The following is a 26,817-nucleotide window of genomic DNA, read 5'->3' as shown; positions in this document are numbered from 1 at the left end:
TTTATTTATTTATTTATTTATTTATTTATTTATTTTGAGATGGAGTCTCTCTCTGTTGCCCAGGCTGGAGTGTAGTGGCACGATCTCAGTTCACTGCCTCCCGAGTTCAAGCAATTCTCCTGCCTCGGCCTCCCGAGTAGCTGGCACTACAGGCACGCACCGCCACTCCTGACTATTTTTTTTGTATTTTTAATAGAGATAAGGTTTCACCACTTTGGTCTGGTCTCAAACTCCTGACCTCAAATGATCCACTCACCTGGGCCTCCCAAAGTACTGGAATTATAGGCATGAGCCACCGCGCGTGGCCCCTCGTTCCTTTTAAATGTTATAAGCTCAAGTGTTCTGACAGTTACTTCCATAAACAGCTTGAAAAGAAAATGATGATGAATTGGAATGAGAAAACTATTCTCATAAGAACAGATAAATTTTGTCATATAAGTTTAACTGAACATAATGTTTAAACTAGATTAAGTGAAATGAAAATTAATAACACTTCAGTTAACTAATCTAAAAATAACTAGGATTGTTCTCATTTATTAGACTATGTGGCCCACAATACCTGTATACATTTCCCTCCTGGGTGTTTAAATATGACATTATTAAATTTCAGGAATGGCACTCAAATTCATTTTTGTCACTGGCACTACTTTGGGAAAGTAAGATAGTTTTCAAGGGAGCTCTTATAATGCAACATCCACAAACAATTATGACAAACAAACAAAGACTTGGGTGATCTCAGAGGTTTTTACTAAAAATTAAAACTAAAATCTTCTAGTAACGACTAAGTGATGTTTCCAAATATCATAATTACCCAGTTTTTGCAAATTTAATAAAATAATCTAGATAATTATATAGTCATTGAAGAATTCTGTGATATTATAAGGATATTAAAATAATACCTATGAATATATTTTGAAAGTGGTAAATTAATATTTTCTTAGCTTCATTATTTGAGCAGCTTTAACTCTTTTAGCCATCATTATAAATTAACTAGTATTTCCAAGCACATAAACATAGACAATATATACTGTGTGTGTATATATATAATATATATAAATAAAAAATATAGTTTACATATATATATATATATAATTATATGTATTGTTTGTTCTTTTTTTTTTTTAAGACAGAGTCTCGCTCTGTCTCCCAGGTGGCTAGAGTGCAGTGGCACAATCTTGGCTCGCTGCAACCTCCACCTCCCAGGTTCAAGCAATTCTTCTGCCTCAGCCTCCCAAGTAGCTGGGATTACAGGTGCCTGCCACCATGCCCGGCTAATTTTTTTGTATTTTTGGTAGAGATGGGGTTCTACCACATTGGCCAGGCTGGTCTCAAACTCCTGGCCTCAGGAGATCTGCCCTCCTTAACTTCCCAAAGTGCTGGGATTACAGGTGTGAGCCACGGTGCCCGGCCCCTATATTCTTTATTTTGATATCGATGTGTACCACCAAGTATATTTGTTTAAGTACAGACTTATTCACTGAAAATTTCTAACACATTGTATAGATAAATACATGATGAGATTTGTATTTTTAAGCTCAGTATTTAATTATTGCTTTTTAAAAGACAAATTTGTAAATAATAACAGGCAAATCATTTTTGTTTACTAAACTATATCTTTTCACCAATTCATATATGTTGATTCATATATGTTGACTTTACTATGTGTCAATCACCTTCCTAAGTACTTTAAATATTGATTTTTTAATCCTCTCAGCACTTTTTGTAGTAGGTACTCTTTATTACTGATTCCATTTTACAGAGCAGATTGAGCTATTGAGTAAGTAAATAATTTGCATAAGTTGACCTGGCTAGTGAACTTCAGAACCTGGCCTTAATCCCAGGCATTGCAGTTGCAGAGCCTGCAGCCCTAAGCATGATATGATCCTGTCTCTTGTAGGGTAAAGGGATGCTGTTATTAAACGCTACACATTAAAAACACTTACACTTGATGAGTGGCCTTGGCAAGTAACAACAGCGTAAGAGGAAAGAGTGCAGGCTTTGCATTCAAATAGAGCCGGAAGTTTAAACATTTTCTATTTGTAACTATATGTCCTGACAAGTACATTGCCCCTTCTGAACCTCAGATTTTTTATCTGCAAATGGAATTGATACTATCTTTTGATGTATATACATTGATGGGCAGATTAAAATTCATAGCATATGTAAAATACCTAATAAAACACCTAGGTCAATAAATGTTATAAATAAGGAAATAATTGCATAAATGTATGCACATAGGATTTTTTTAGTTATTTGAAAAAAAAATACCTGTGTATCTCACCTTTTCTTTTGTCATAATGTTGTGTGATTTTAAGTTTTATTATTTATGCAAACAACTTGTCCTTCTTTAGTAAATTAGTGTATGTCCTTGAGAACAAGCAGTATAGAAGTTAGGTATACTGCCTGCATACTATGTTTTACAGATACATAAATTTAAGAATTCCTGTGGCATTAATATAAGTTTAAATACATATTCTTTACCCAAAATCATTAGAGGAGATAGTTGCTGTGTTTTTTTATAAAAGGTCATCATAACATATGAACCACAAACACCCAAACACCCAATTTGATTTATCTCTTTGAATGTTTGCAATTATTGTAAGATGTCACTGTTACGTGATCAGGTATCTCAGTGAATGACAAGCAAATGAATGTTTGCGGTGATTTTAATGAATGACAGGAGGAGAATGAATAATTCCAGCATTTTCTATAAAAGTGGTCAGAGATTATAGTTTTATATTATATAACACTAAAATCCTACTCTTTTCTATCCAGCTGTGACAAGACAAAAGGAAAACAGAGAAGTAAATTATTTTTTTAAAAGAGTCTATAAGGAAGTGAAAATTAGAATGAAAGCACACATAAGTTTTATGAGAAAACTGCCTAAGTCTGATGTTACAATATAGTGAATGTATTCAATTATATGATCAAATAAACTAGCCACAAATATTTACTGAGCTTTTCTTAGCATAACTGTGTATAAGGTTACAAGAACATACATGAATAAACTCATTCATTCAACAAATTGTATCACCTTCTAAAGCCAGGATAACAATGGTAATTGAAATGAATTTGGTTTCTACTCTCATAGAATGTACAGAATAATGACAGAGGAAAAAAGAATTATGTATTATTTAATGATAAGACATGGTAAGTGCCATGAGGGCAAAAAAGAGGGAGCCTATGACAGGGAAGCCCTTTCTGTTTGGGGGATTTAGGAAAGTGATATTTAAGCTAAGACCTTAAGAATGTATAGTATGTACTCAAACAGAAAGAGGAGGGGGTGGTGGAGATGAGAATTTTATAAAGAGAATGATGAATAAACAGATCCTTTGAGAATCCTCAGGAATAAACAGATCCTTTGTTTATCCTCAAGAATAAACAGATCCTTTGTCTTTAAGAATCTTAATATTTAGTGGATGAGTTAAGAGTGTTATTTAACCAACATGTGATAGCACCTTTAGTATATCTTATCTTTTAGGCCTTAACAATAGAGTCATGAAATTTCATTTGGGGTTGTGATCTATCCATGCCAAACAATGTTTATATACTAAAAATTCATCTTATAAATATTTTTTTCTGCAACCATGAGGGATTTTTGAAACATCAGAATATATTTTAACTTGTAAATGTAACAAGAAATCAAAGAGAAACTAAGAAAAATAAATATTTAATTTTAATCTTATAGTATTTCATATAACAAATATCTGCTGTGTTTTAGAAATTTGAACAGGGTAATGATTTTTGTCTTTGAAAGCATTGGCTAATTTAACTTAAGATTGTTCTACTTTGCTTGAAATACATAAAATAAAAATTAATCCAAAACTCCAGTGAGACAGGAGAAGGACAGTTTGCCTCAGGCTGGTACCTTTTGTGAACATTAAAAATAAATAAATAAAGGAGTTGACTATGGGTAAATCTGAGGGGCATAACATTTAAAATCTACCTATAAACATATGGGATACATTTACAAATAACTGTAACCATATATACTTGAATATATATAATTATTTTAACTTAATTTCTCACTTCTTTTAAAACATGTTTTTGTGGTTAAAAAGAAAATCCAGAAAACACTGCAAGTATATCAGTAAAGAAAGAAATGATTTCAATGTTATTGCAGGATGAAGTTTTTGAAACAATAAACACAAAAAAATTGACTCAATAACGAAAGCAAATTGGATTTTTTGTGTCTGACATGGAAGTTCTATCTTCAGTCAGATGCCTCTGGGTATATTTTCCAAATGTTACACAACAGTTTTGTACAGAATTATCACACTTTGACGGTTCACCTACTGTACCTTAAAGCGATAATGTAGTAAAGAAAAGACAAACAAGTATTTGCAAAATGCTCAAATAGACCATGTAGGACTTGTTAAATACTTCCAACAAATTGAATCATATTCTCATTACCTGGCAGTTTTGTATTTAATTGCAAATAATTACTGACACATTCAGTAAGACCTTTTTGTTTTCAGATTATTTCAACATTCCCCTTATGTGCTAAACTGTATATGTCCAGGGATTATAATTTAGTTTTGTATTTATTCTCCAGGCTAAAACTAGCTCTTATATTTTCCAGTTCAAAGACAAAGAAAGATGAAGTACTCAGACATCAAGAGAGTTCAAGAACAGCATAACTTGATTTAGTTCTCATAAAATTTAGAACTGTAGTGGATGATTGAAACATATTGCATTTTTCTCAAACTGAAAATATCACTCTTTTCAGCTATCACTCCAACCCTCACACTTACAAAAAGAGCAGAGGGAGAACCCAAATAAAATATGTACAAAACAAAAAACCTCTCTGTTAGGAAACTACCAGGAAAGAAGTCATCCTGGGACTAGAAAGTTGGAACATTGCTAAAATGTAATTTGTGGGCCAGACAATATCTTCTACGTGTTAATGTGGCATTCTTGGGTACTTAGGTGAAATTTGGGGCCTGACTGTCAGAGTGAGGCTCAATTGGTTATTTCACAATGGGGAAATTATAGCACAAACCACTGGGATTTCCACTTTTATCACACTGCTAAACAGCAGAGATAAACTTTCTCAGAAGAGAAGAAAGAATAAAGATAGTTCCTGATCTTTCACCAAATGTGCACAATTTTTCAAATGATGGCGTGATTTCCTGAGCTCTCAAGGGTTTCAAATGGTTGCAATAAAACTTGACTGGCAACTATGGAGTGAGTTTGGCAGTGACAGCAACAGCTAGTGTGGCCCTAGCCGCAGTTTTCAACTGAATCAGCACACTTGGAAGTGATGGTTTCCAGCAGCATGTAAGACATAAAGCCAAATACATGTTTTGAGTTCCCATCTTCAAAACAATATTCTTCAACTGAAGAATGAGGGCACAGCAACCTTTTGCACTGCTTAGGCATAGGGAATTTTAGGTGCAATTAGGACATCCTGATAAGATAGTACAGCTAGTTATTAAAAATGCAGATCATAGTTAAGGGAAGCATTGGTAACAAAGATTCAGATTTATGGGTCGGATGAGAATGATGAAGTGATAAGATTAGATAGCATTGCAAAGAGAGAAAGTAAGAGAGTAAAAAGTATAAATGGCTAAGGATAAAATTTAAATCAGGTAAAAGAAGTTCTATTTGCAAAGGTACAATAAATAAATAAATAAATAAAAAGATAATCCGAGAAACAGAAGAGGAATACAGACTTAAAGCAAGGAAAAGAGTGTTTCCAGAATAGGAACTGGTCAAGAAAATACAGGCGTAAGAAAAGATACTTTTAATGTGGAGGCTAAAACCATTAATGGCCCTTACATAATTGTGTGGGTGTACAGAAGAATGCCAGATTGCAAGTGTTCCAGAATGAGCAGGTGCTGAGTAGAAAATAATAGCCACAGGCTGCTCCTCCCAGGTTACGGTGCAATCTACTTTGAGCATATCTTAAACCCCAAAGAACCATTAAGGTGACTAAAGACCTAAAAATAAATTTCATAATAGTTACCTTAATAGCTTTATCTGGTCAATAACACACGTTCTTTTCAGAGCTCCAAAGGGAATGGAAACATAAAGTATCCAACTTAAAAATAAATTGAACTTGAGGAATATGGTTCTATAAAAAGAAGGAGAGCCAGAGCAAAGTCAGTAAATCCAATACTAAAATTCAAGGAAAACAGGAGCAGGGACAGAAACTAAACTATTCTGACAAGAAAAATGGATAGAACTATAGTTATATAAGGAAGCCTATAAATACTCAGCACTATTATCTAACTACAAAACACTGAAAAATTGAAACCACAGCTCTTAGCTCTGAAAAATCCAGAGATATTTGTGGTGGTTTGGTGAAAAGAAAATCCGCTTTATATTTTCTCTGGTACACTTGGGCAGACACAAAAGTTTGTAAACATCCCTGAAATGACAATTTGGTATATAAATGTCGCCTCATACTCATTTAGCAGTAACTTACTAATGCTATTTCCTTTTCCAATAGAATTATTTCTGGATTCTACCACTGTTAATAGTTTTCAGAACATTAGCACTTTCCTACAAGGATTAATATAAGGGCATTCTCAGTCCCACTCTGTAAGTGCTTAATGCAAGGTTTGTATCCCTAGGTAAGGACCACAAAGGATAGGTAGACAGAAGTGTCCTTTGACGCGAAAACAAAAATCATCTGTTTATTTGTATTAATGGATGAATGAAATTTAAAATTTTCGTCAATTACAAATATAGGCAACAACCAATCATAGTGTTAGCAGTACCTATGATTTTGTCACTAATAGAAATCACAGATATTTTCATTTCACATAATACATGTCACAAATGTAAAATATCACTGACCTTTTTCACTAATATGAAACTATAGATCTGCTACTACTTATTTAATGTATTAATAGATCAGCATATACACTGATAGGTCACATATTTTTAAATATTTTGATGATTGCCTTCAACTTCTTTGTATTTCATTTTATGTGTTTGAAGGCATTATTCTGAGAAGGGTCTTTAGGCTTCACCAGACTGACAAAAAGGTCCATACTATAAAAAAGGTTTAGAAACCTGAGTTAATGTTTTATCTGTTTCAAAAGACATTTTCTCCCAAAATAATGTGGGTGAAGCTTTTGGAGATAAAAGCTGTCAACGAGTCATTTTCATTGAATGTCCAGCCCTGGCCTTTCTGCTGAATTTTGTTCTCTAGCTCCATGATAAAAACATGTAAGTCAAATAGCAGATGATGAAATTGTAAGCAATATTTTTGTCATTGTATTCACAGAGGTCTTACTAGCAGGGTTGAACTTTTATTGAATTCATTCCTGCTTCTCCTTAACTTTGCAGATTTAGACACTTAGTAACCTGTAGAGAGATGATGTATTCTAAATTACCTACCCTGTGGACACTAACCCACATTTAAAAGACAAAGGAAAAGAGGTAAACTAAAGAGCAACCACCACCTCTTCACCCCCACATCCTCTTCCCCATCACCTGCTGCTCAGGGGCTGCTATCTGAAATTGAGCATATTCAACTGAACCTTTTTAGTCTCCTTAAAACTGATTAGTATCCATGTAAAATTTCATAATCAATTTAGTTATTTGGTTGTCCAATACCTTATATACCGTCACTTTAGAATAATGCAGCTGGTATAAGAGTTCACCAAAACATGCCAGTTGTTCAGAATCATAGGATTATGTATAAAGTAATGGGGATCACTCAGTGCTTGGGTCAGGAGGAGGGAGAATGTCTGCCTGTTAACTTAATGAAATTTCTAGTTAATGTGAACATCAGTTTCAAAGCATCAAGGTACTGTCACTAAACACATACTTAATTATGTTTTTTAATTTAGTTCCTTTCTTGTATCAGAATGCACTCACACCTAGAGTTATTTAAGGAAGTGTATGTTTCACAGACATATATGACACTATCATCTACTTGACCTTCTTTCTTTAAGGAAGTTAAGCTTTCACAGACTTCTGGCTGTCAAACTGGAATTTTAAAACAATGGAAATGACTTATCTAAAAACTTAGACAATATGCAAAATGGCTGTGGCAATAACATCATGCAAGTGATGAGACAAACATCAAAATAACTGACATAAGATCCCTGATATTGAGTCACTTGAAATATTGCTCTGGCATACATTTGTCTAGTATTTTTGATTCCAAGAAAACAGACCCACTCAGTTTACCTCTAACATGAGGACTATTTTTAAGTTTGTATATTAACCACATTAAGATGAAGGCTTACATACTACTTGGGTTTCTGCCTCGCTTTCTCATTCTCATTATTCCTATTTGTAGATCCCACAGTCTTTTAGAATTTTTGCTTCTCTCTGTTTTTACTCTACTTCCTTGTCTGCATGAGTGATGAATTTAAATTTAATAATATTCCTCATCTTAATTAATAAGTAGTTCAAAGGATTGTGCATGAAAAGGTTAACACCAAAAAAGCAGTCAGTTTATAAGTGTTCCTGAGAAGGAAAACAATTCATTTAGTATTATTCAAATGTTCTTCATAGTATAGGAAAATATCATCTATTTATACACATTTAACCTTTTGAGTAGTCAGGAAGATTTTATCATAGGAGCTTTGGTGAATTCATGCATTATGCAAAACACTACAAAAGTTCCCACAAAGCTATTAACTGTGTCCTTCTGGTATTTGGTCTAACCACAAAAAGTAAAACTATTGTTTTTATGTTCCTTGGGTAGCAGTATTATTAACCTAACAATATTGCAAAGTAATACATAAAATTCTGTCCAATGAAGTTGATAAACCAACATGATAAGAATAAAGTATTTTTTCTAGTACACAATTATCTACCAAGTAATTTTTAGTGGACATCTCTGTGCCACTTAGCAGGGGGCAATAACATCTCCGATAGAGTTTTCACTTGGAAAACTGTTGACATTTCACTTGTTTTGAACGGTCTATTAATATTTTCTTAAACATATGTTTTCTGATTATAGAAGTATTCCATATCTGAACAGGAATACTTGGGAACCACAAAATTATTTAATTTTATTTCATTCTAAAATCGAGTTCGTTTAATCGACACACGTAACATGCCATCAGAGGCTATGCATATAATGTTTACATATTGTTACTTGGTTCTTTCTACAGTGTGTCTTCCCTTGTGTCTGGTTGGCCAAATTCCTTTTCAGATCTAAAGTTTGTCAATGAAACAGACATTATTTCTTCAGTGTACTTACTTTTCTCCTTGGTAACACCTAAAATACCTGCATGAGTATTTTATGCATACCTGGATATGTTGGGCGTTTGATAATTTCAAGCAGTTGAGTGTCTAAGATTTCTCTGAGTTTAGTAAGAATTCGCTAGGGAGAAAGTTACCGAAGTTATCTATTTTGGTTGGTGTAAAATTGGGAAGCAGATGATCACTTGTTTAAACATAATGAACAGGCAACTGGATACATTTAATCCAAGTTTAAACTGAATTTTATACAAGAAAAAAATAGCAGAAAATTGCATAGTACTGGTCTTATACTTTTTAACATGTAAGTAAAAATGAACTACTGTTTTTTACTCTAGTCACACCTCCACTACTTCCAAGAATATGACAGTACGTACAGTTTTTGAAATTTCAGGAGCTGGATAGACAAGTAAATTGTCTACAAGGCTGCTTTTATTACTTGCTGAATTTTTTTTTTTTTTTTTTTTTTGGTATTCTACCTTAACAATAAAGTACTAGAGAGAAGTGAAAACCTATGAAAACTGTATTTCAGTTAATAATTCATGTAATTAATTAGTCATGCTTTTGAGAAATGGGAGTTAAAACTAACTTTTCAAATGATTACAAAGTGTGTAGAGTAAACATAATCAATTGATTTAATTTACTCAATTTACTTTCTAATCTGTTGGCAGAGATAATGAACGTTGGCTCTACATTAAAATAAATATGATAGAAAAGAGAAATGTACAGTGAAAATCCAAGTTTATGCATATATGAATGTTTAATTGGTATTTTGCTTATTCGTTCTAAGGATTGTTGTGTACATACATAAAACACAAGACTATTAGAAACAAATTTAACCGCAACAACAAAAACAATCTGTGGTTGGGACACAAAGTTCTTGATAAAGTAATGATAAAAATTTTGAAATTTATACATAAACTTTTACCTTTTAATGCTAAATCAGACAAATGTCATAATTGCCCAGATGCTAGTTTCATTTTTGAAGATGTTAGCATTGAAAATGATTGCCTCCATAATTTATCCTGAGGCATTTTCTTAAACAGAGAAGAATGCACTATACCATAATAGGCTTTCTTAAAAGAGGAAATGTGAAAATAGTTAATATTGTAGAGAGAAAATACACAGTGAGAGAAAGGAAAAATAAGGCCATAGAAGTTCTTGAGGTAGGCAGTTCACCATGTTCCTTGTCTACGGATGTCTCATTATAAAATTATTCTGATTTTAGTTTCTAATAAACTGCTTCAGCTGTAAAATCACTTTCAGTCTTAGAAAACTAAAGTATTAAATGTTATACCTCTGCTTTGCACAAAGAAGAGGCTCAATAAATATCAGTTAAATGTTGAATGAATAACAGTCCATGTTGAACCTTTAGTCCAAAAGCCACAGCAGAACAACGGTGATGGAGAACACAAAGTGAGTTAGATCACTGTTGTACATCTTTATAAACATGACATCTAAGTGCCCTGCTCATCATTTTGTATAGTTTCTCTGCATATGCATATGCATCCTTAAGGCATATGCAGCAAACAGAACACCCCCACCGCATCATGTTACAATGTTTATCATGACTGGTTGGTAATACATGTACCTGGGTTCAAATCCTGGCTCTAAGACTTTAGGGGAGTTACTTAACCCCTCTGAGGCTCAATTGCCTCAATTACAATTGGAAATAAAGATACTCTTCATGGGGTTGTTTTAAGGCCAAAATGCCTGACATATTTTTCTCTGCAGTAAGTATGTGCAGGCTTCATTTGTATATTTTTAGGAAGGCCTGTGAGAGAAAAGATAAATCCATACCTTTGGAAGGGGAGCAGGAAAGAGGTATGGATGGTTCACCTAAATAAGGGAATCAGCACGTTTGGATATTACTTATCTTAGTTTCAGAAGAGAAAAGATATTGGACGGGGAGACATACCAGAGTGAAGTGCACTTGAGGTGAGAATGGGTAAAATACTACAAGAATTTGCATTGCAAGGTAGGGAACCACCCTAGAGGGAGATATTGTCTGCTGTGTTCACCTCAATTAAATTGATCAATGATGTTTTTGAGCAGCTGTTACTTCCAGGCACTTTAGAAGATGCAAGGGATGGGCTCGTTTATCAGGCAGGACCCAGATATAACCGTTGTATGGAAGAATTTATAATCTAATGTGGAAGACAAATTTATAAATACATAAATGCCCATTAAATGTATACTTAAATGCCAAATGCTATGATACACATATGCTTAGAGTCTTTTTGTACCCCAGGATTGGCACAATTAACTCAGTTTGGGGGAATGCTGGTACAGGGAAGATAAGGACAGAGGCATGAGCTGCAAAAATATTTCCTACACTGTCATCTAAGTAAAATTCAGTCTGATGTTTGCAGTTTGGTATTGCTAGAAGGTAAATTTCAAGAAGCCAAGAAGATGACCCTTTTTTTTGTGACCAGTGGGAACCTATTGAATATATATATATGTGTGTGTGTGTGTGTGTGTGTGTGTGTGTGTGTGTGTATCTTCTAAGATAGTGAACTGGTCAGATAATTGGAAAGTTTATTCTGAGTGCAGTGTATAGGATCAATAAAGGGGACTCCATTAAGAAGAAGGAGGCAGTAGTACAGGCAGTGAGATTCTGGGCTACAACAGAATTGGCTCAATGAGAAAAAAGAGGACAAATAGGAGAATGAGTTAAGCAGTCAAATTAGCACGTAATTTAATAGCTGATATCACTAATACTATTTATTCACAACTTCACTTAAAATATTAATTTTTGTTGTTTTAAAATCTTTTCCAGATAGAAACTTCTGAATTAGTTATCAGTATTTTGATTTCTCACTTTCAGCAACTATGTAGATAGTAATGAAACAAAGTTGGAGGGGTTAGATCCAGATTCGTAAGGATTGCTCAGCGTATGTACACCAGAGTATAATCACTGGAGAAGATCCACCTCCTTAATGAACTAATTGTACAGATAACGTATACTGTATACTATAGACAATAGCACAATATAATTCTAAATCATTAAAAGAGCCTGATTTACTTTTCATTTTGTAGTAATCCCCTCCCTACTGTCACTGTTACCCATTGCTATATATGAATGAGGACTCAGTGGCAATCTTTCTGCTGAAATTACAGATCTTTTAGGAATCCAGGTGTTTAGTATTATCGTTATTCCTTTTCTTATTTTTTAACTTAGTGCTTAATATTTCTGACCCCTAACAGGCTTCACAGTGTGCAGTCAAACCTTAAAAAGATCATACTCGACCCATGTCTTCATGAAAAAGAGACCTGTATAAGGACATTTTCCTTTGGTTTCATGTGCTTAAACTATCTTTGTTTTCTAATGCTACTGATACACTTTCAAAATGCTGTCTTCCAGTCAGGATGACATTTGGATATACCTAAGAACAAAACTAATAGAAAGGAAGGTTAGGAGTTTCTAATTTTATTTATAAAAGGGAATTTTTAGTCATGGACAAGTAATTAATAATGACAATGGAAAAATTGCTCTTTTTAGATGATTTTCGTGCCATGGCATCTGTGTCATCTGAAGGAGTAAGGAAACAAGAGTCCTAAACTCCAGGTGTTACATTAACAATCTTTATAAAAATGATAAAATATTTAAAGTAGTATTTTATCAAGCTTCCTTCCATCTATCTCCTCTTCAACCACTAGTCAGCCAAGTGCTAGGCAATGCTGAGGTTGATGACTGGAGAAGGAAGATGCAAATATAGTAAGAATAATCACTCAGTTCTTTAGATTTTAAGTGGATATTGCCACCCACTTGACTTCTGTATCAAAATATAAGCCACACTCCTATAAATAAAACAAAAAAAGCCAGAATATTTTATTGGACCACCTGAAATTTTTTATCATGTGCTTTTGACAACTCTTGTGCAAAGGTGTGCAATCCCTGAATTTACCACACTTTTTTTCTGAAAAAAGTATGTTACTTCATAAGAAACCAATAGTTATGCATAGTTTTTTTTTTTTTTTTTTTTTAATCTCAAAAACAGATTATGAAAAGAGTTGGCTGGGTACCATGGGGCATTTTGTGAATTTTTTTCCCAAGATATCCCCTTTACGTCCTTAGAAATTGGAAACAATTAATATTAACATTCTTCTCAAACTGATTGGAAATATAAGTCATGATGAAACAAACAAACAAAAAAAGGATATGCCGAAGACACAGAAATCAGGTATTCTTCAATTTTGGGGGAAATGGTTTGTTACTTTACTCTCATTTGTGGACTTCAGGAAATCAGATTTCTTTGATTGCTCCAACAAAACTGCCAGCAGGTAAAACTTTATCTCCGTTTATCCTAAAGATAAGATTACTCAGATATTAAATTGGGGGAAAAAAACTCGATTATAAAAGTGCTTTTCAGAGTTGTAATCTGATTTATCAAAGTGTTAATATGAAAGTTTTCCATAGGACATCCTCATTTTGCGCCACAATGAAGAAAAGTGCTTGACAGAGCCTGACCTATTTTAAACTAAGATGATTTAATTAGTTATTTTTATTTCCAATGAGTCTGGCAATATACTGTGGGGAATCATTTCTTTTCCATTAATTACAAGAAGCCATAGTTTATATTTCCCCCAGGAAAAGATTTTTATCTGACAATTTAAATGCTTTGATGACAGAAATATCTGATGATAAATATGGTATTAAGGAGATGCCAAGTGGCATGATAATTTGAATCATTTTCAGTAACAGCGCATGATTAATAATTGTGCTTATGTTTGTATTCAATTATTGAATAAAATTTTGCATGGAAAATGGGAGTAGATGTTCTACTCCATTTTTATTTCTGTGAAAAAAAACTGAATGCATGTAAAACATGGCTGAACTGGTAGCATATGTTTAAAACATGTGTCTCCAGGTAGTAAAAGAGGTCAGTCTCCTCCAACTATGACTTTTTAATCTCTTATTTTTGTTTTATTACAGTAAAACAACAACAATGTAAAAGCTACCATTTACTGAAGGCATATTTGTTGCCATATATTTTACTATGTGCTAACCATGTATTATTTCAAACTTATGAAACAAACCCATAAGATGAGTGTTACTCTCCCTGGAATACACATGGTTAACCAGCACAGTTCCCATACTTTGCTGTATATTGGTATCACTGTGAACTTTAAAAATATGTATGTCTGGCTCGTACCCCAAGGCATTCTAATTTAATTGGTACTGTATGAGATGTGACCTGGCATTGGAATTTTTAAAAGCTTCCTATGTAATCCTAATGTGCATCAAAATGTGTACACCACTGGATTAATCTGGAGCTGCTGAAAGATTAAACAATTTCCCCAAAGCCACATAGCTGTTAAGTGGTGGGGTAGAAATTCCAACTCAAAACTTTCTGGAGTGCTTCCATGAAGTAGGACACACTTTTTCTTTAGGGTTCTGTTCAGAATAGAGATTTTTGTACCTGTATTTGCCTTCATGTCCTTAACCAAAATTGCAATGAGGGACAGTTTTGATAAACTGATATAATAGAAAGTTTGTGAAGACTCAGTAAGGTGCTTTGTGTATATTATAAATTACCACTACACTATGCTTGTTACCATTGTTATTTCCCAATTAAATTACCTGCATTTGTAAATTGTATGATCTGATGAAGTTGTACACCTATAAATTAATCTAATTAATCTATAAATATAAACTGAGTGATTCTGTTTTCTTTTTATCTTTTTATCTATGCAGCTTTAGTTAGCTGAGCTGATAACTTTTCAAAATATGAAAGCACTAAGGATATATTATCATAACCCCTTGCCTGAGCAATTTTTAGCTCACTCACACAATCTTTCCTTTTTTTTTTTTTTTTTTTTGTAGTTTAAGAGGATTTTAGTAATTAAAGAAATATGTTAAACTAATGAGATACTTTCTTACTAATGTAAGGTAAAATTTACATTTCTGGTTTGCTTTGTGTATTTTTATGCAATTGATCTTCCCTTTATATTAAAAGAATAACTATATCCTGCTGTATCTATAAGACTATTAAGTTAAAAAATATCCATTTACTGGTTTTTGAAGCACTGGACTAAAAAGAATGATTTCTAAGAAAATCCAGTCACTGTTCTCATTTGTACAGAATTTTTTAGAAATGAAATTAATTCTGTTATTTTCATTTTGTGATAATGAGTATGCATCATTTTATGTTTGTGACTTTATAGTCTCTACCTAGTTCCTGGTTCATCCCATTAATTAACATACTAGAGTGGTGACCTAGCCAACATTTGTAGAATGAAAATTTCTAGAGAAATTGGTCTTTTTTATAAAGCCAAAATGAAAAAATAAAAAATATTAAGTCCTTTTTTCTTTAAAAGCTTAAGGGAAGCAGGTAATTCTACTTTTGGCTATTTTTTTTTCAAAATTTACTGCTTCATAATGGACAAGCAAAGGATTATTTAAAACTTTGTATTTGTCATACTTTTTAATATGTTTATAAGAAGTATATTTATTTACTTAATCACTAGGCCAAACTCTATAGCAATAACGTATTCTACTGCAACATTTTAGAAAATGCTAATTTATCCCATTATTGATATTTTGTTGAACACTACTGATATTCCATACCCATTTCAGCAGCTAAAGATTTAAATCTAGATTTAATATTTTTAAATAGTTTTACTTGTCTAAAATGTATGTATGTATGCATTATTGGGTAGTATTAGCAAATTCTGTATATTGTTTTTACTACAAATATTGTTCAACAAAAATAAGCATTTAACCCCGATACTACATAATGTCAGCATATACTTTGTTGTTACATGCAATAAATTTGAAAAGAAACAGAAGTCAACTTTCCTATTTCAGTAGGCTGATCAATATTCATTACATGATAAAACACATCCAGCATGAATCTCTATTGAATAAGAGATAATGTATGAAAAGCTGGCTCAGCTTCAACAGGTTTATAATAAAATTGTTACTCGATTAAATCCTTCTAGATATTCTAAGACTGGTAAAGCATCCTTTGTTTTAGTAGCTTTACATTTGTTATGTTTTAAGTTCTATGTTGAATTATTCCTTTCAGGATTACCAAAGCCACTGTAAATACAATATTTAAAACACTTGTGTCAATTTTATTTGTAGGAAGTTTCAATTAGTAAATGCATATTATCAAGAATTCATCCTCTATTTCAATTTTATACTGGAAATGCTGGCAATTTATTTTTTTAATTTGGAAAGAGGAAACACAGCACAGCTGAGGTTGTGACTTTGAGAGCAGACTTGGAAATTAATTGCAGGAATGTTTAGGTCCCTGACCCAATCCTATTACTTCTCTGGTTATGCAGGTATGACCTATTATCTTCTAAATGAAAAATATGTTCTTACATTTTTAAAAGTAAATGCATAATATAGATGTCTGTAGAATTCAAATGAACAAATCATCTATTATACTTTCCTAGGCTCCATTTTGCTCTCTGTAATTTCTTCCACAACTTTTCAAAGTGTACTGGTATTAGAGAAAGCTCAGTATGTCTTTCTTTGCAATGAAAGAACCTGCAATGGCCTCCTGTTTTATCTCTTAGATTTTTTTTTTTTTTTTTTGACCTCTGGAACACTAAGATTTCATACTTGACCTAAATTAACATCCAGTGTGAAGAAAAGATAACTACATTTTACAGAAAACGAAATAACTAGATATAGCTGGTAACTGGGTTTGGAACTATGATTTATCTCTCAAATAAAAATCAGTGCCTGACATAGCAGTAATATTGTTTTATAACCAAACATCAAAGGCCTTAGGGCACTTAGCTTGATGTGCATTTACCAAAAATTCTTAACACATATAAATAACTTAAAAGCATGGGAATCTGTCTTCTACACAACACTGTTTGAATATTTACATTTTGTATTTGACTCATGTTTCTTCAAGCAACTCAGTCCCTCTTTTAGCATTTTAATCTTAACATTATGCCCTTCTTAGCTCTCTCCTATGTAGATATATGTTTTGTCAGAAAGCAAGAACAGGTGTACAGCTACAGGTTTTTGAATTTCAGGCTTTTGAGTTTACAGACAAATGTCTCATCAATCCACATAGTTTTTACCACTTGAAAAATCCAAATACTCTTCCATTTTAAAAGAATGCATCTTAAGCAAACTACCGTGAACTTTTCTGTTGTCCTACAGCAGAACTGTTTACTGTGATAAGAGGATAATCATCTTAGATTTTGTCAACTTTTGTGAATTATCTCAATAAGAATTTTGGCCTTTGAATGCTAGAGTTCATAGGCTCTACTATATAAATAATAACCATTATTCTGCATCAATATGCTCACAAATCAGTTTGAGAAATATTAATAGACAATTTTTTATTATAGTTTAGTTTATTCATGGGCTTCATTTTTCCTGAATTGAAAACAATTAATTTAAACTGATAATATATCATAATTGGCTTGAGATAACACACAGTGTGAAGAAAACATAGCCACATTTTGAAGGAAATAGCTAGATGGCTGATAATTGCATTTGTGACTTTATAAATGTGGTTTTCATTCCAAACATAGTATTTTCCCTACCTCCAAGAGCTGATGCTTATATATTTTTAAGCCTGCCAGTGAAGAAAGCATTTCTGATTTTAACACCCTCCCAGTATGTTGAATCCTTATAGTGATAATATCTACATTCAGAGGACTAATCCACCTTCAGAAAAGAAAGAAAAGTAATTCCAAAAAGCAATGATTTGTTTTAGTTTACTTTAACCCATAATATTGAGAACTGCCCATTTGTAAGCACTGTGCTAAGTGCTTTGAAAACCTAAATAATGCAAAAGGCATCGTCTCTACCTGTAAGAAGCGTATTATCTCAGAGGAAAAAAAAAGCACAAATTGCTGTTCCTCTTCATTTAACATTTAACCTGGACACCTTCTGAGCTTTCAATATGGAAAATAATAGAATACAGGTCCTAATAAAATTGAGAGAGTGTTTTCCCAGCAAAATATCACAGAATCACAGTATTCACAATTGTGAGGAAAATTAGCATTTATCTAAGCTATGCTGCCCATCTGATAGGAAGAAACAGCCTTTTCTTTAAAGTACACATGCATTTTATATGGAATCCAAGTAAGTTTAAGTAATTTTTGAAAACAATATTGAATATTTCTTAATTACTGGTTTTCCTAAGGAAGGTTACTGTGACTGTATGTAATGTTTATACCCTGATACAAAGACGCAATCGCTCAGTGTGGAGAGAGACTAACATCAGCAAGTGGAATTTTCATTCTCATTCCTTTGACGATGATTATTCTCAGTGTCATGACCAGAGGCTGACACCCAAGGGGTGCTCTGCAGGAATCTGGGAATGAGTAAGTGAAGCTAAGGCTGTGTGGTGCATGTTCACCTTCACATTCTCCCTCTGTATCCGGGAAACTTTTTGGCCATTTCCCCATCTCCTACACCTGAACTGGAATATTCAGGCCCTGTTCCTGAATCACCCTTTCTTAAGCTTTCCATCTTCACTCCATCCATTGTCCTCTTTCTTCTGATACAACTTCTAACACACCAGAAAAATGATAGCCTTGAGAGAAATGAAATCAAATGCATGGGGGGCTTAGCTGACAAGACTCATTAAAAAACAAAAACAAAAAAAATACAAACAAACAAAAGTTTAGGGTTCCTATTAACCCTCAGTTCACAGCGTGAGAAAGAGTGACCTTGATCCCTCCCACACCAATTAAAGCCTGGTCTCGAGACAACTCTAAAATAAAACAAATACTAGGAATAAAAGAAAGGCTGTGGTCCAAGTGGCACAGAGGAAAGCTTATATTTGAATCAGCATTAATTTCTGCAGTACTGGAGGTCATCACTAATCCATTCACCAGTGCTTGCATTCAGCACAATTGTCACACTATACTAAGCACAGCAGAGGACTCACTCGTATAAGATGAGATGCTTGGAGAAAGGGAGAACTGGAGATGTTTAAAGGAGATTTGTTTCTTACATGGCTTTAATTTGAAATCCTTTCATTCTGAAGATGTCTGGATATTGAGATAGAACAAATGAAAGCAGTACATTCCTGTTATGGATTCAGCTGTGCATCTCACTTATTTGAAAGGCTTAATCAGCACACTTAGGAACAAGATGTGAGACATCTTGAGGCACTGCTTACTTGTCAGCTGCAAGATCAATAAAATGCAGAAGCCATTCTTTGCCTCACTCCAGAGAATGAGTTTGCAGAGTGAGAAGGACTCCACTTTGAAGCTGTTTTATTCACATCCCACTTGGCCAAAGCAGAAAAGTAGCTCTGGGGAGGCACTTGAAGTTTGGCCCCAGCTAGCCCAGCTGCTCCTGCTAAATCTGCCAGGTGACTCACTTGCTCAGTATTAGTCTGAACAGCAGGGTGTCAGGTCAGAAGGCATTTCCAGTCTACTCAGACAATTCAGGCAATATAGTTATTTTAAATGACTATGTAAAAGATGCCTGAAATCCTCTGGTAGCCAATGTTGAATGGACTCATTAATTTAGGATTATTGTTGTACCTGACAAAAGCAGGCACAATACCAAGGATGCATAAACACAGATCTTCCAGCCAGGAAATGCAGACTACCATATTCTACTACCATATTCTATTTTTGTATTCAGCATTGATCGAATTGCCACTATGCCCTCTCTAGAGGTAACAATGGGGAATTTCAGAAATACCTGGTAATGCTGTGTGGCAGCGATTTGAAAGAGAAGAGACTCAGACCACTACCAGTTACATTTTTTTTAAACTAATAAACAAGTGCTCTTCTTTACTCAGCATATAAACAATTTCTAAAGAAGGCCTCTATATCTGTGTACCTTTGAGAGCATGTAAGTGTAAATGATTTTTAATTAAAAATGAAGTGTACAAATAAAACGCTACCATATTACCTGCCATTTGTATTGTTTATTTACCCTTCATATTTATTTTTTAGAAGTAATTCCCTCCACAAATATTTATTAAATGTTCACTAAAATTGAAGCTTGCTGCTAGATACTGTGAGGAGTATAATCTTTACCTACAAACGGGTTCTCTATCTTGTGGGAAAACAGATGGGCACACATAGACATATGGATGAGTTGTGGACCAGGGAAGTACTGGACGTGGTTTGTGCATAGAAGCAGATTTTCACATCTCAATCCTGTCCCTGCAGCCTGGTTGATATGAGAGATGTTGAGAGTAGCCCACCAAAATCAGTATAGCAAGAGAAGGAAGCCAAGACAAGCAGATCCTCCCACGTTCAATCCAACAGCAAGAATGATTTTTGATAAATTTTAAGAGAGGAATTTGGTCCAGTGGTGTTATTTGTGAAACATGGCCAATCTCAATGAAAGGAAACACCTATGTTTGCTCTCTGGAGCCTTTGAAACTCACACACTCCATTTCTCTCCTCTACCTTGCATCTAATCATTGCTAGTTCTGCCTACCTCTTATATATTTCTAAACTCTTCCTCTTCTCCACACCTCTTTCAGGTCTGCATTATTTTTCACATGGACAACTGTAGTAGCTCACTCTTTGGACATAGTTTTGTCCCCTCTTAAATCTACTGTTTATGGCACAGTGGGAATGATCTAAATTAAATGAAAATGTGGTCATAGAGTCCTTCAAAAACTCCCCATCACTAACAGAACCAAATTCTATCATCGCAGTCTTCCGCAAAATAATCTAGTATTTTTCTACTTCTGTACTTCATCTCTTAACCATTCCCCCACAACCCATCTTGATCTCGTGATACTGACCTGCCTCTAATTCCCTCATCAGAGCAGCCTGTTTCCTGCCTGTGTCTCTCCTGTCTCCTCTCTCCACTATGCAAGCTCCTATTCTTTTCCAGGAATCATTTCCAGAGTCCCACGCTAGGTTGTTATTCCCTTTTTTCTTCTCCCACTGAATCTTCTGCATTCACCATCACAACATCTGCCATATTACATAAAAGTGTTCTTATTTCTATGTGTCTCCCCATTACACTGAAGCCCCTTCAGGAAACCAGTACTGTAAACATAGTCAGCTCCTTCTTCCCATTCAGAGATCAGACTTGGTGTAGCCTCTCAGAAAGACCATCTCTGATCACCTGACATCCACACTTGATTCACTCTTCTTTTTTCCTTCATAGCACATACCACTTAATGGTATTTTCTTGTTTAAGTGTTTGTTTATTATTTGTCTCTCCACTGGAGTATGAATCTTTTAAGAGCAGAGACCTTTTCTGCCTTATTTATCCCTTTGTCACCACTACCTAGAAAAGTGCCTAATATGTAGAAGGGCTTCAAAAAACACATATTTTCAAAACTGAATTAAATGAACAGATGGAGTGATGGATGGATGAGCATATACTTAGAGGTCAATAAATTAATAAGAATGGAATTAACCTATCCATATTAGATAAGTGGAATATAGGCCAGTGATGGTATCAGGCTAATTTTAGATTGAGATGTGAAAATCTGCTTCTATGCTCAAACCACGTCCAGTACTTCCCTGGTCCACAACTCATCCAAATGTCTATGTGTGCCCATCTGTTTTCCCGCAAGATAGAGAACCCCTTTGTAGGTAAAGATTATATTCCTCACAGCAAGCTTCAATTTTAGTGAACATTAAATAAATATTTGTGGAGGGAATTACTTCTAAAAAATAAATATGAAAGGTAAATAAACAATACAAATGGCAGGTAATATGGTAGCATTTTATTTGTATTTATCGTATTTTATTTGTAGGAGACACACACCACTCTAAACTCTAGGTATTTAATTCTGTGACTGAATGCCTGTATTGGTTCATTCACACATTGTTATAAAGAACTACCTGAGGCTGGGTCATTTATGAAGAAAGTAGTTTAACTGACTCACCATTCTGCAAGCTGTATAGGAAGCATGACTGGAAGGCCTCAGGAAACTTACAATCATGGGGGAAGGGCAAAGGGGAAGCAAGTATGTCTTCCCATGGCAGCAGGAGAGAGTGTGAAAAGAGATGTGCCACACACTTTTAAACCACCAGATCTCGTGAGAACTCACTCACCATTATGAGAACATCAAAGAGGAAGCCGTCCCCATGATCCAGTCACCTCCCACCAGGTCCCTCCCCCAAGACTATGGATTACAATTCAACATGAAAGTTAGCTGGGGACACAGAGACATACCATATCAGTGCCATACACTGTCATGTACTGTTACAGTGGATCCCAACTTGTGAAAGCTCTGTTACATCCTGAATGTTACTAGTGATATCTTGTATGTTCATTCTATGTTAATGTTCCTGTTGCCTTCCCTAGGATGTGGAAGTATGTATGCCTCACATAATATAGCAGAAGGAAAAGATCTGAGTCAAATTTTGAAGAATTACTGAACTCTCCACATTAAATTACAGAGTCATCTTTTGCAGGCTTAACTTCCCTCCTCACAATTTTTCTAATTCATGAAATAAGTCTGATAACATTTTTTTCTTGAAATATTATTTCAAAGAATTTCAAAGATTATATGAGAAAACACATGTAGGTAGACTTTTCAAACTGCAGCGTTCTCATCTGACATTAATTACTTCATCAAATATCATTTCATATATCTTCTATCATTTGTTGATAGTAAAAGCAATGTATATTTTCATATTATCTTTCTTTTTAAGTATCTTGTTATTAATTATTTCAGGTCACTTAATCTTAGGTGTATAATCATTTGCATTCTGAATTGTAATTCCTTCACTGGGTTTTATGACTGTTGAATTTAATAGAATATTGGCGAAGTGGATAGCACAGGCAAAAGGAAATTGGATTTTGAACCTTTTATTGTGATGACATCCATTTGATTGTGGAGATTAGTTAAGAAAATCTGCTGTTGTGATAACTTTGCAGAGTGAAATAAATCTCAGGCTTGGATTTGCTTATTACTTTACTGTTTAGGATTAAAAAAGCCCCCAATAATAACGTTCAGTGCATATTTATTGGGCTTTTCCTGTGTACAAGCCACCGTGAGCATCTAAGGATGTAACAGTGAGACATACTTAGCTCCTACTAGAAAGGGGCTAAAAAGGCAGGATTACCTCAATTGAGGTCCTCTAAAGAGAAGCATGCAAATGACATTACAGAACCAAGCTCATTATTTTTTCAGCAATTTATAGTTCCAAAAGCAAAGCTTTTATTATCTTCTACACAACTGATAAATTAAGTGTCATCATAACCCCAATTTTAAAAAGTAGGAAAATGCAGAATCAGAAACTCAAAGCAGTACCTTGACAACTCACAGACTCACACTTCACTCAAGAACCGCCATCACAGTCATGCTTCTTTCGGTGGCCTTTTTTGAATATATATAAGTGACAGAGTATGGTATGCAAATGTTGGAAATTGGGTTTTGGGGGGATATTTCTGTTTGTTTGTTTGTTTAAAGCAACAATATAGAATTAAGGACTGGTAATACTTGTACATTTGACATCATGGCAATGAGATAGGTCATGCAAAAATACTTTGTATAAGATATAGCCCTAAATAAATATATCATGTCAATATATATTATTTGAATTGTGGGGGGTTTTTTGTTTTGCTTTTTTTGTTTTGTTTTGTTTTTTGAGATTAAGTCTCACTCTGTTACCCAGACCAGAGTGCAGTGGTGCCATCTCAGCTCACTGCAACCTCTGCCTCCGGCTTCCAGCGATTCTCCAGCCCCCCAGCCTCCCAGGTAGCTGGGACTACAGGCACATGCTGCCACGCCCAGGTAATTTTTGTATTTTCAGTAGAGACAGGGTTTCACCATGTTGGTCAGTCTGGTCTCAAACTCCTGATCTCAGGTGATCCGCCTGCCTCAGTCTCCCAAAGTGCTGGGATTACAGACATAAGCCACTGTGCCCAGCCTGAATTATGTTTTTTTGAAAGAATTAATATGCAGGACTAAAGGGCATAGCAAAGACTGGGAGCCTTATGGCAGAGTGAGTTGCGCATATATATTTTCAAAATCGCTCATTGGTATTTGGCTTATATGATAATACAACAGTTCAGAGCCAATGAGTTTCCTGATATGTTAGCTACTAAAAGGAGGTTGATAGATTAACCAACGAAGTAGAATTATAGGATATTGTGATTTGAGATGTACTCTCTGTTTTAAAATAGTTACAAATTCTGTGAAGATATCTAATTCAGCATAAGGTCTTAAGAGGTATGCGACTAAATGGCACAGAGTTATTTTTAAGTCTGTCCTATAGCTCATTAATCAATTCTGGCTCTCTAGCTCTGCTAGTCTACTTACTGGCCTACAATAAATGGCCTGCAATAAAAGATCTCCCTTCCTGCTTCATTTTTCCATCCAAACATTTTACAAACCAAGGACAAGATGCTTGAGACCCCTTTGATGACAATATTATTAAAAAGCTAGGCTCCTGCCATTATTAAAATCACAGTGTCATCATGAAAGTTTCTTAGTACATTTATGAAGTGTGTAAAGATCTTGAAGTTTAAAATGGAAAGCAAAATAAGGGTCCAAAGATTTAATATCTGAACTTTTAATGTTAAGTTTTTGGGAATATGAAAACCAGATTATTATCTGCAGCTCTTAAGACTTCAGTTCTACTAATGAATGGCTTCTTAATTTAATGATTCTAAAGTGATATAGTATACCTTCATAAAGTGCTAAACAGTCTTAATTACATGTTAAAGAAAGATCTTATTATCTAAATTTATCATACCAAGTAATTTTTTGTCAATGGCAAAGATGCAATTTATACTGTATTGTTGTCTTTACTAATGCAGTCTGATGAAGATAATTACTCATCCATATATTTTTATCTTCTTTATAAAAAAATTTGAAAATTTGAAAGTCGTCAGAGCTACTTACTATCTGAGCACGGAATAGAAAAAGAAGCATGTTTATGACAATTAAAAGCATGGTTAACAATGAGAAATATCTTCCTAACTTTCAAAAATATTATAATTCGGCTGCTAATTTTTTTCGTATTTTCAACCTCAATCTAAGTGTGAACATTTAATTACTGACAACTGCTGGATTTTGATAATAATTAAAATCTAAAATGTACTTGGTCATAATCACCAATCAAGTTGACGTGCATATACTGATATTTAATAGTGGCAATGAACTTTTTTCTTATTTTCAGAAATTCTGAGAAATTATTGTAGTATATTTTTATAATACAGTTATCATATATGTTATACAAATTTAAGTTGGCAAAATATTCAGTATAGTATATGAAATGTTAATGAAATTAAGAAAATCTTTTCATTGTATCATATCCCTACTTATTCTGAATTTTCAAAACTGAATTTAAAAGAAATGTACCTTCTGCTGAAATTTTATAAAGCAATTAAGAATTTATATATAATTTTATATATAATACAAATATATATGTAATTTTTAAAGATGGATTTCCCTCCATATCTAATTTGAAAAACTAAACACATTTGGTATCTGAGAACATATCGTTTGAGCATTATGTGCTTTAATCTTAGTATTTTAAAATTTCATTGGAAAATTTTCGTAAGTTTCTCAGTTGCAAATTTAAAGATATACGTGCAGAATCCCAATATGTAGAATTGTGAATTTGGAACTAAAGTGCTAATAAGTATTTTAATATCTTGATTTACTGAGTTGTACACATTGTCACGTATAATGTTGTCAGAGAGTTTACCTGCTCTCTTCATAAAAATAATTTGTCTACATATATTTTATAATTTATAACATATCATGGATTATTATAATAATATTTTTAAATGTTAACAGATTTACCCATTTCCCTTTTGTTGTGGAAGCATAACTGATGGTGGCTACAAAATTTTAAGTTATAAAGTTTATAGACATGAGAAATGCTAAATCAATACAAAAGTGATTTTGACAAAAACTCAGCTTTATGATAATCAAGAAATGATGGATAGAAAGATATTTGTTGAGAGCTTATAATTTCTGAGGCATGCTAATCTCCAGGAAAATAAAATATGAGATAAGCCTTTCAAGAGCATTATGCTTTTGTTGACGTGATCGACAACAAAAAACTATCAGTACAGACACCAGAATCATAATGCAGAAGGGAAGTGTCTATTAAGTGACTACTTTCAAAGCTAAGAAAGAAGATAGTGTCATGAGAAGCAAGAATTGTTTCCTTAATGTAGAGATCAATAACAGATCTGTAAAGGGAGTGAGGAGTAAATGGCATGGTAGTGCAAATTCAAATCATTAAAAAAAAATCCTATCAAATCTAACAGACACATGTTGTACATGCATTATTTCGAATACATTCATATTTTTTCCTGTTTTTGTTCTCAGAGTGCTCAGGCCCATTGGGAATTGAAGGTGGAATTATATCAAACCAACAAATCACGGCTTCCTCTACTCACCGAGCTCTTTTTGGACTCCAAAAATGGTATCCCTACTATGCACGTCTTAATAAGAAGGGGCTTATAAATGCGTGGACAGCTGCAGAAAATGACAGATGGCCATGGATTCAGGTAACAGATGGGATGGGATAAGGTTAATGTTACACGTCATTTTTAAAGGATTCTGGTCATTTTAAAAAGCAGACAAGTGAGAACTCAGTGTGACTCTTCCTTATGGTCAGAGGAAAGGGTAATTTAGTGAAGAGTTCAAATTAGCTCACAATTCTGATAAGTAAAAAACATGCACATTCCATTAAGAAGCTGGTTAAAAAGATCAAAAACGTTAAAAATATTCAGGTGTAAATACCACTATTTTAAGG

The 26,817-nt window shown here is 33.9% G+C and overlaps 1 protein-coding gene across 2 annotated transcripts in view; it reads left to right on the top strand.

Annotated features, from left to right (window-relative positions):
* EDIL3 (EGF like repeats and discoidin domains 3) overlaps nucleotides 1–26,817 on the top strand; it is a 458,360-nt gene that overhangs the window by 260,948 nt on the left and 170,595 nt on the right. For both annotated transcript variants that reach the window (XM_023215003.3, XM_023215004.2), the window contains one exon: nucleotides 26,388–26,569. In XM_023215003.3, the coding sequence (XP_023070771.1) occupies nucleotides 26,388–26,569 (182 nt within the window). The remainder of the gene's footprint in view (nucleotides 1–26,387; nucleotides 26,570–26,817) is intronic.

This window comes from Piliocolobus tephrosceles, chromosome 4 (assembly GCF_002776525.5).
Source record: "Piliocolobus tephrosceles isolate RC106 chromosome 4, ASM277652v3, whole genome shotgun sequence".
NCBI lineage: Eukaryota > Metazoa > Chordata > Mammalia > Primates > Cercopithecidae > Piliocolobus > Piliocolobus tephrosceles.
Note: the sequence above shows the minus strand (reverse complement) of the source record. Positions and strands in the feature narration are given on the sequence as shown.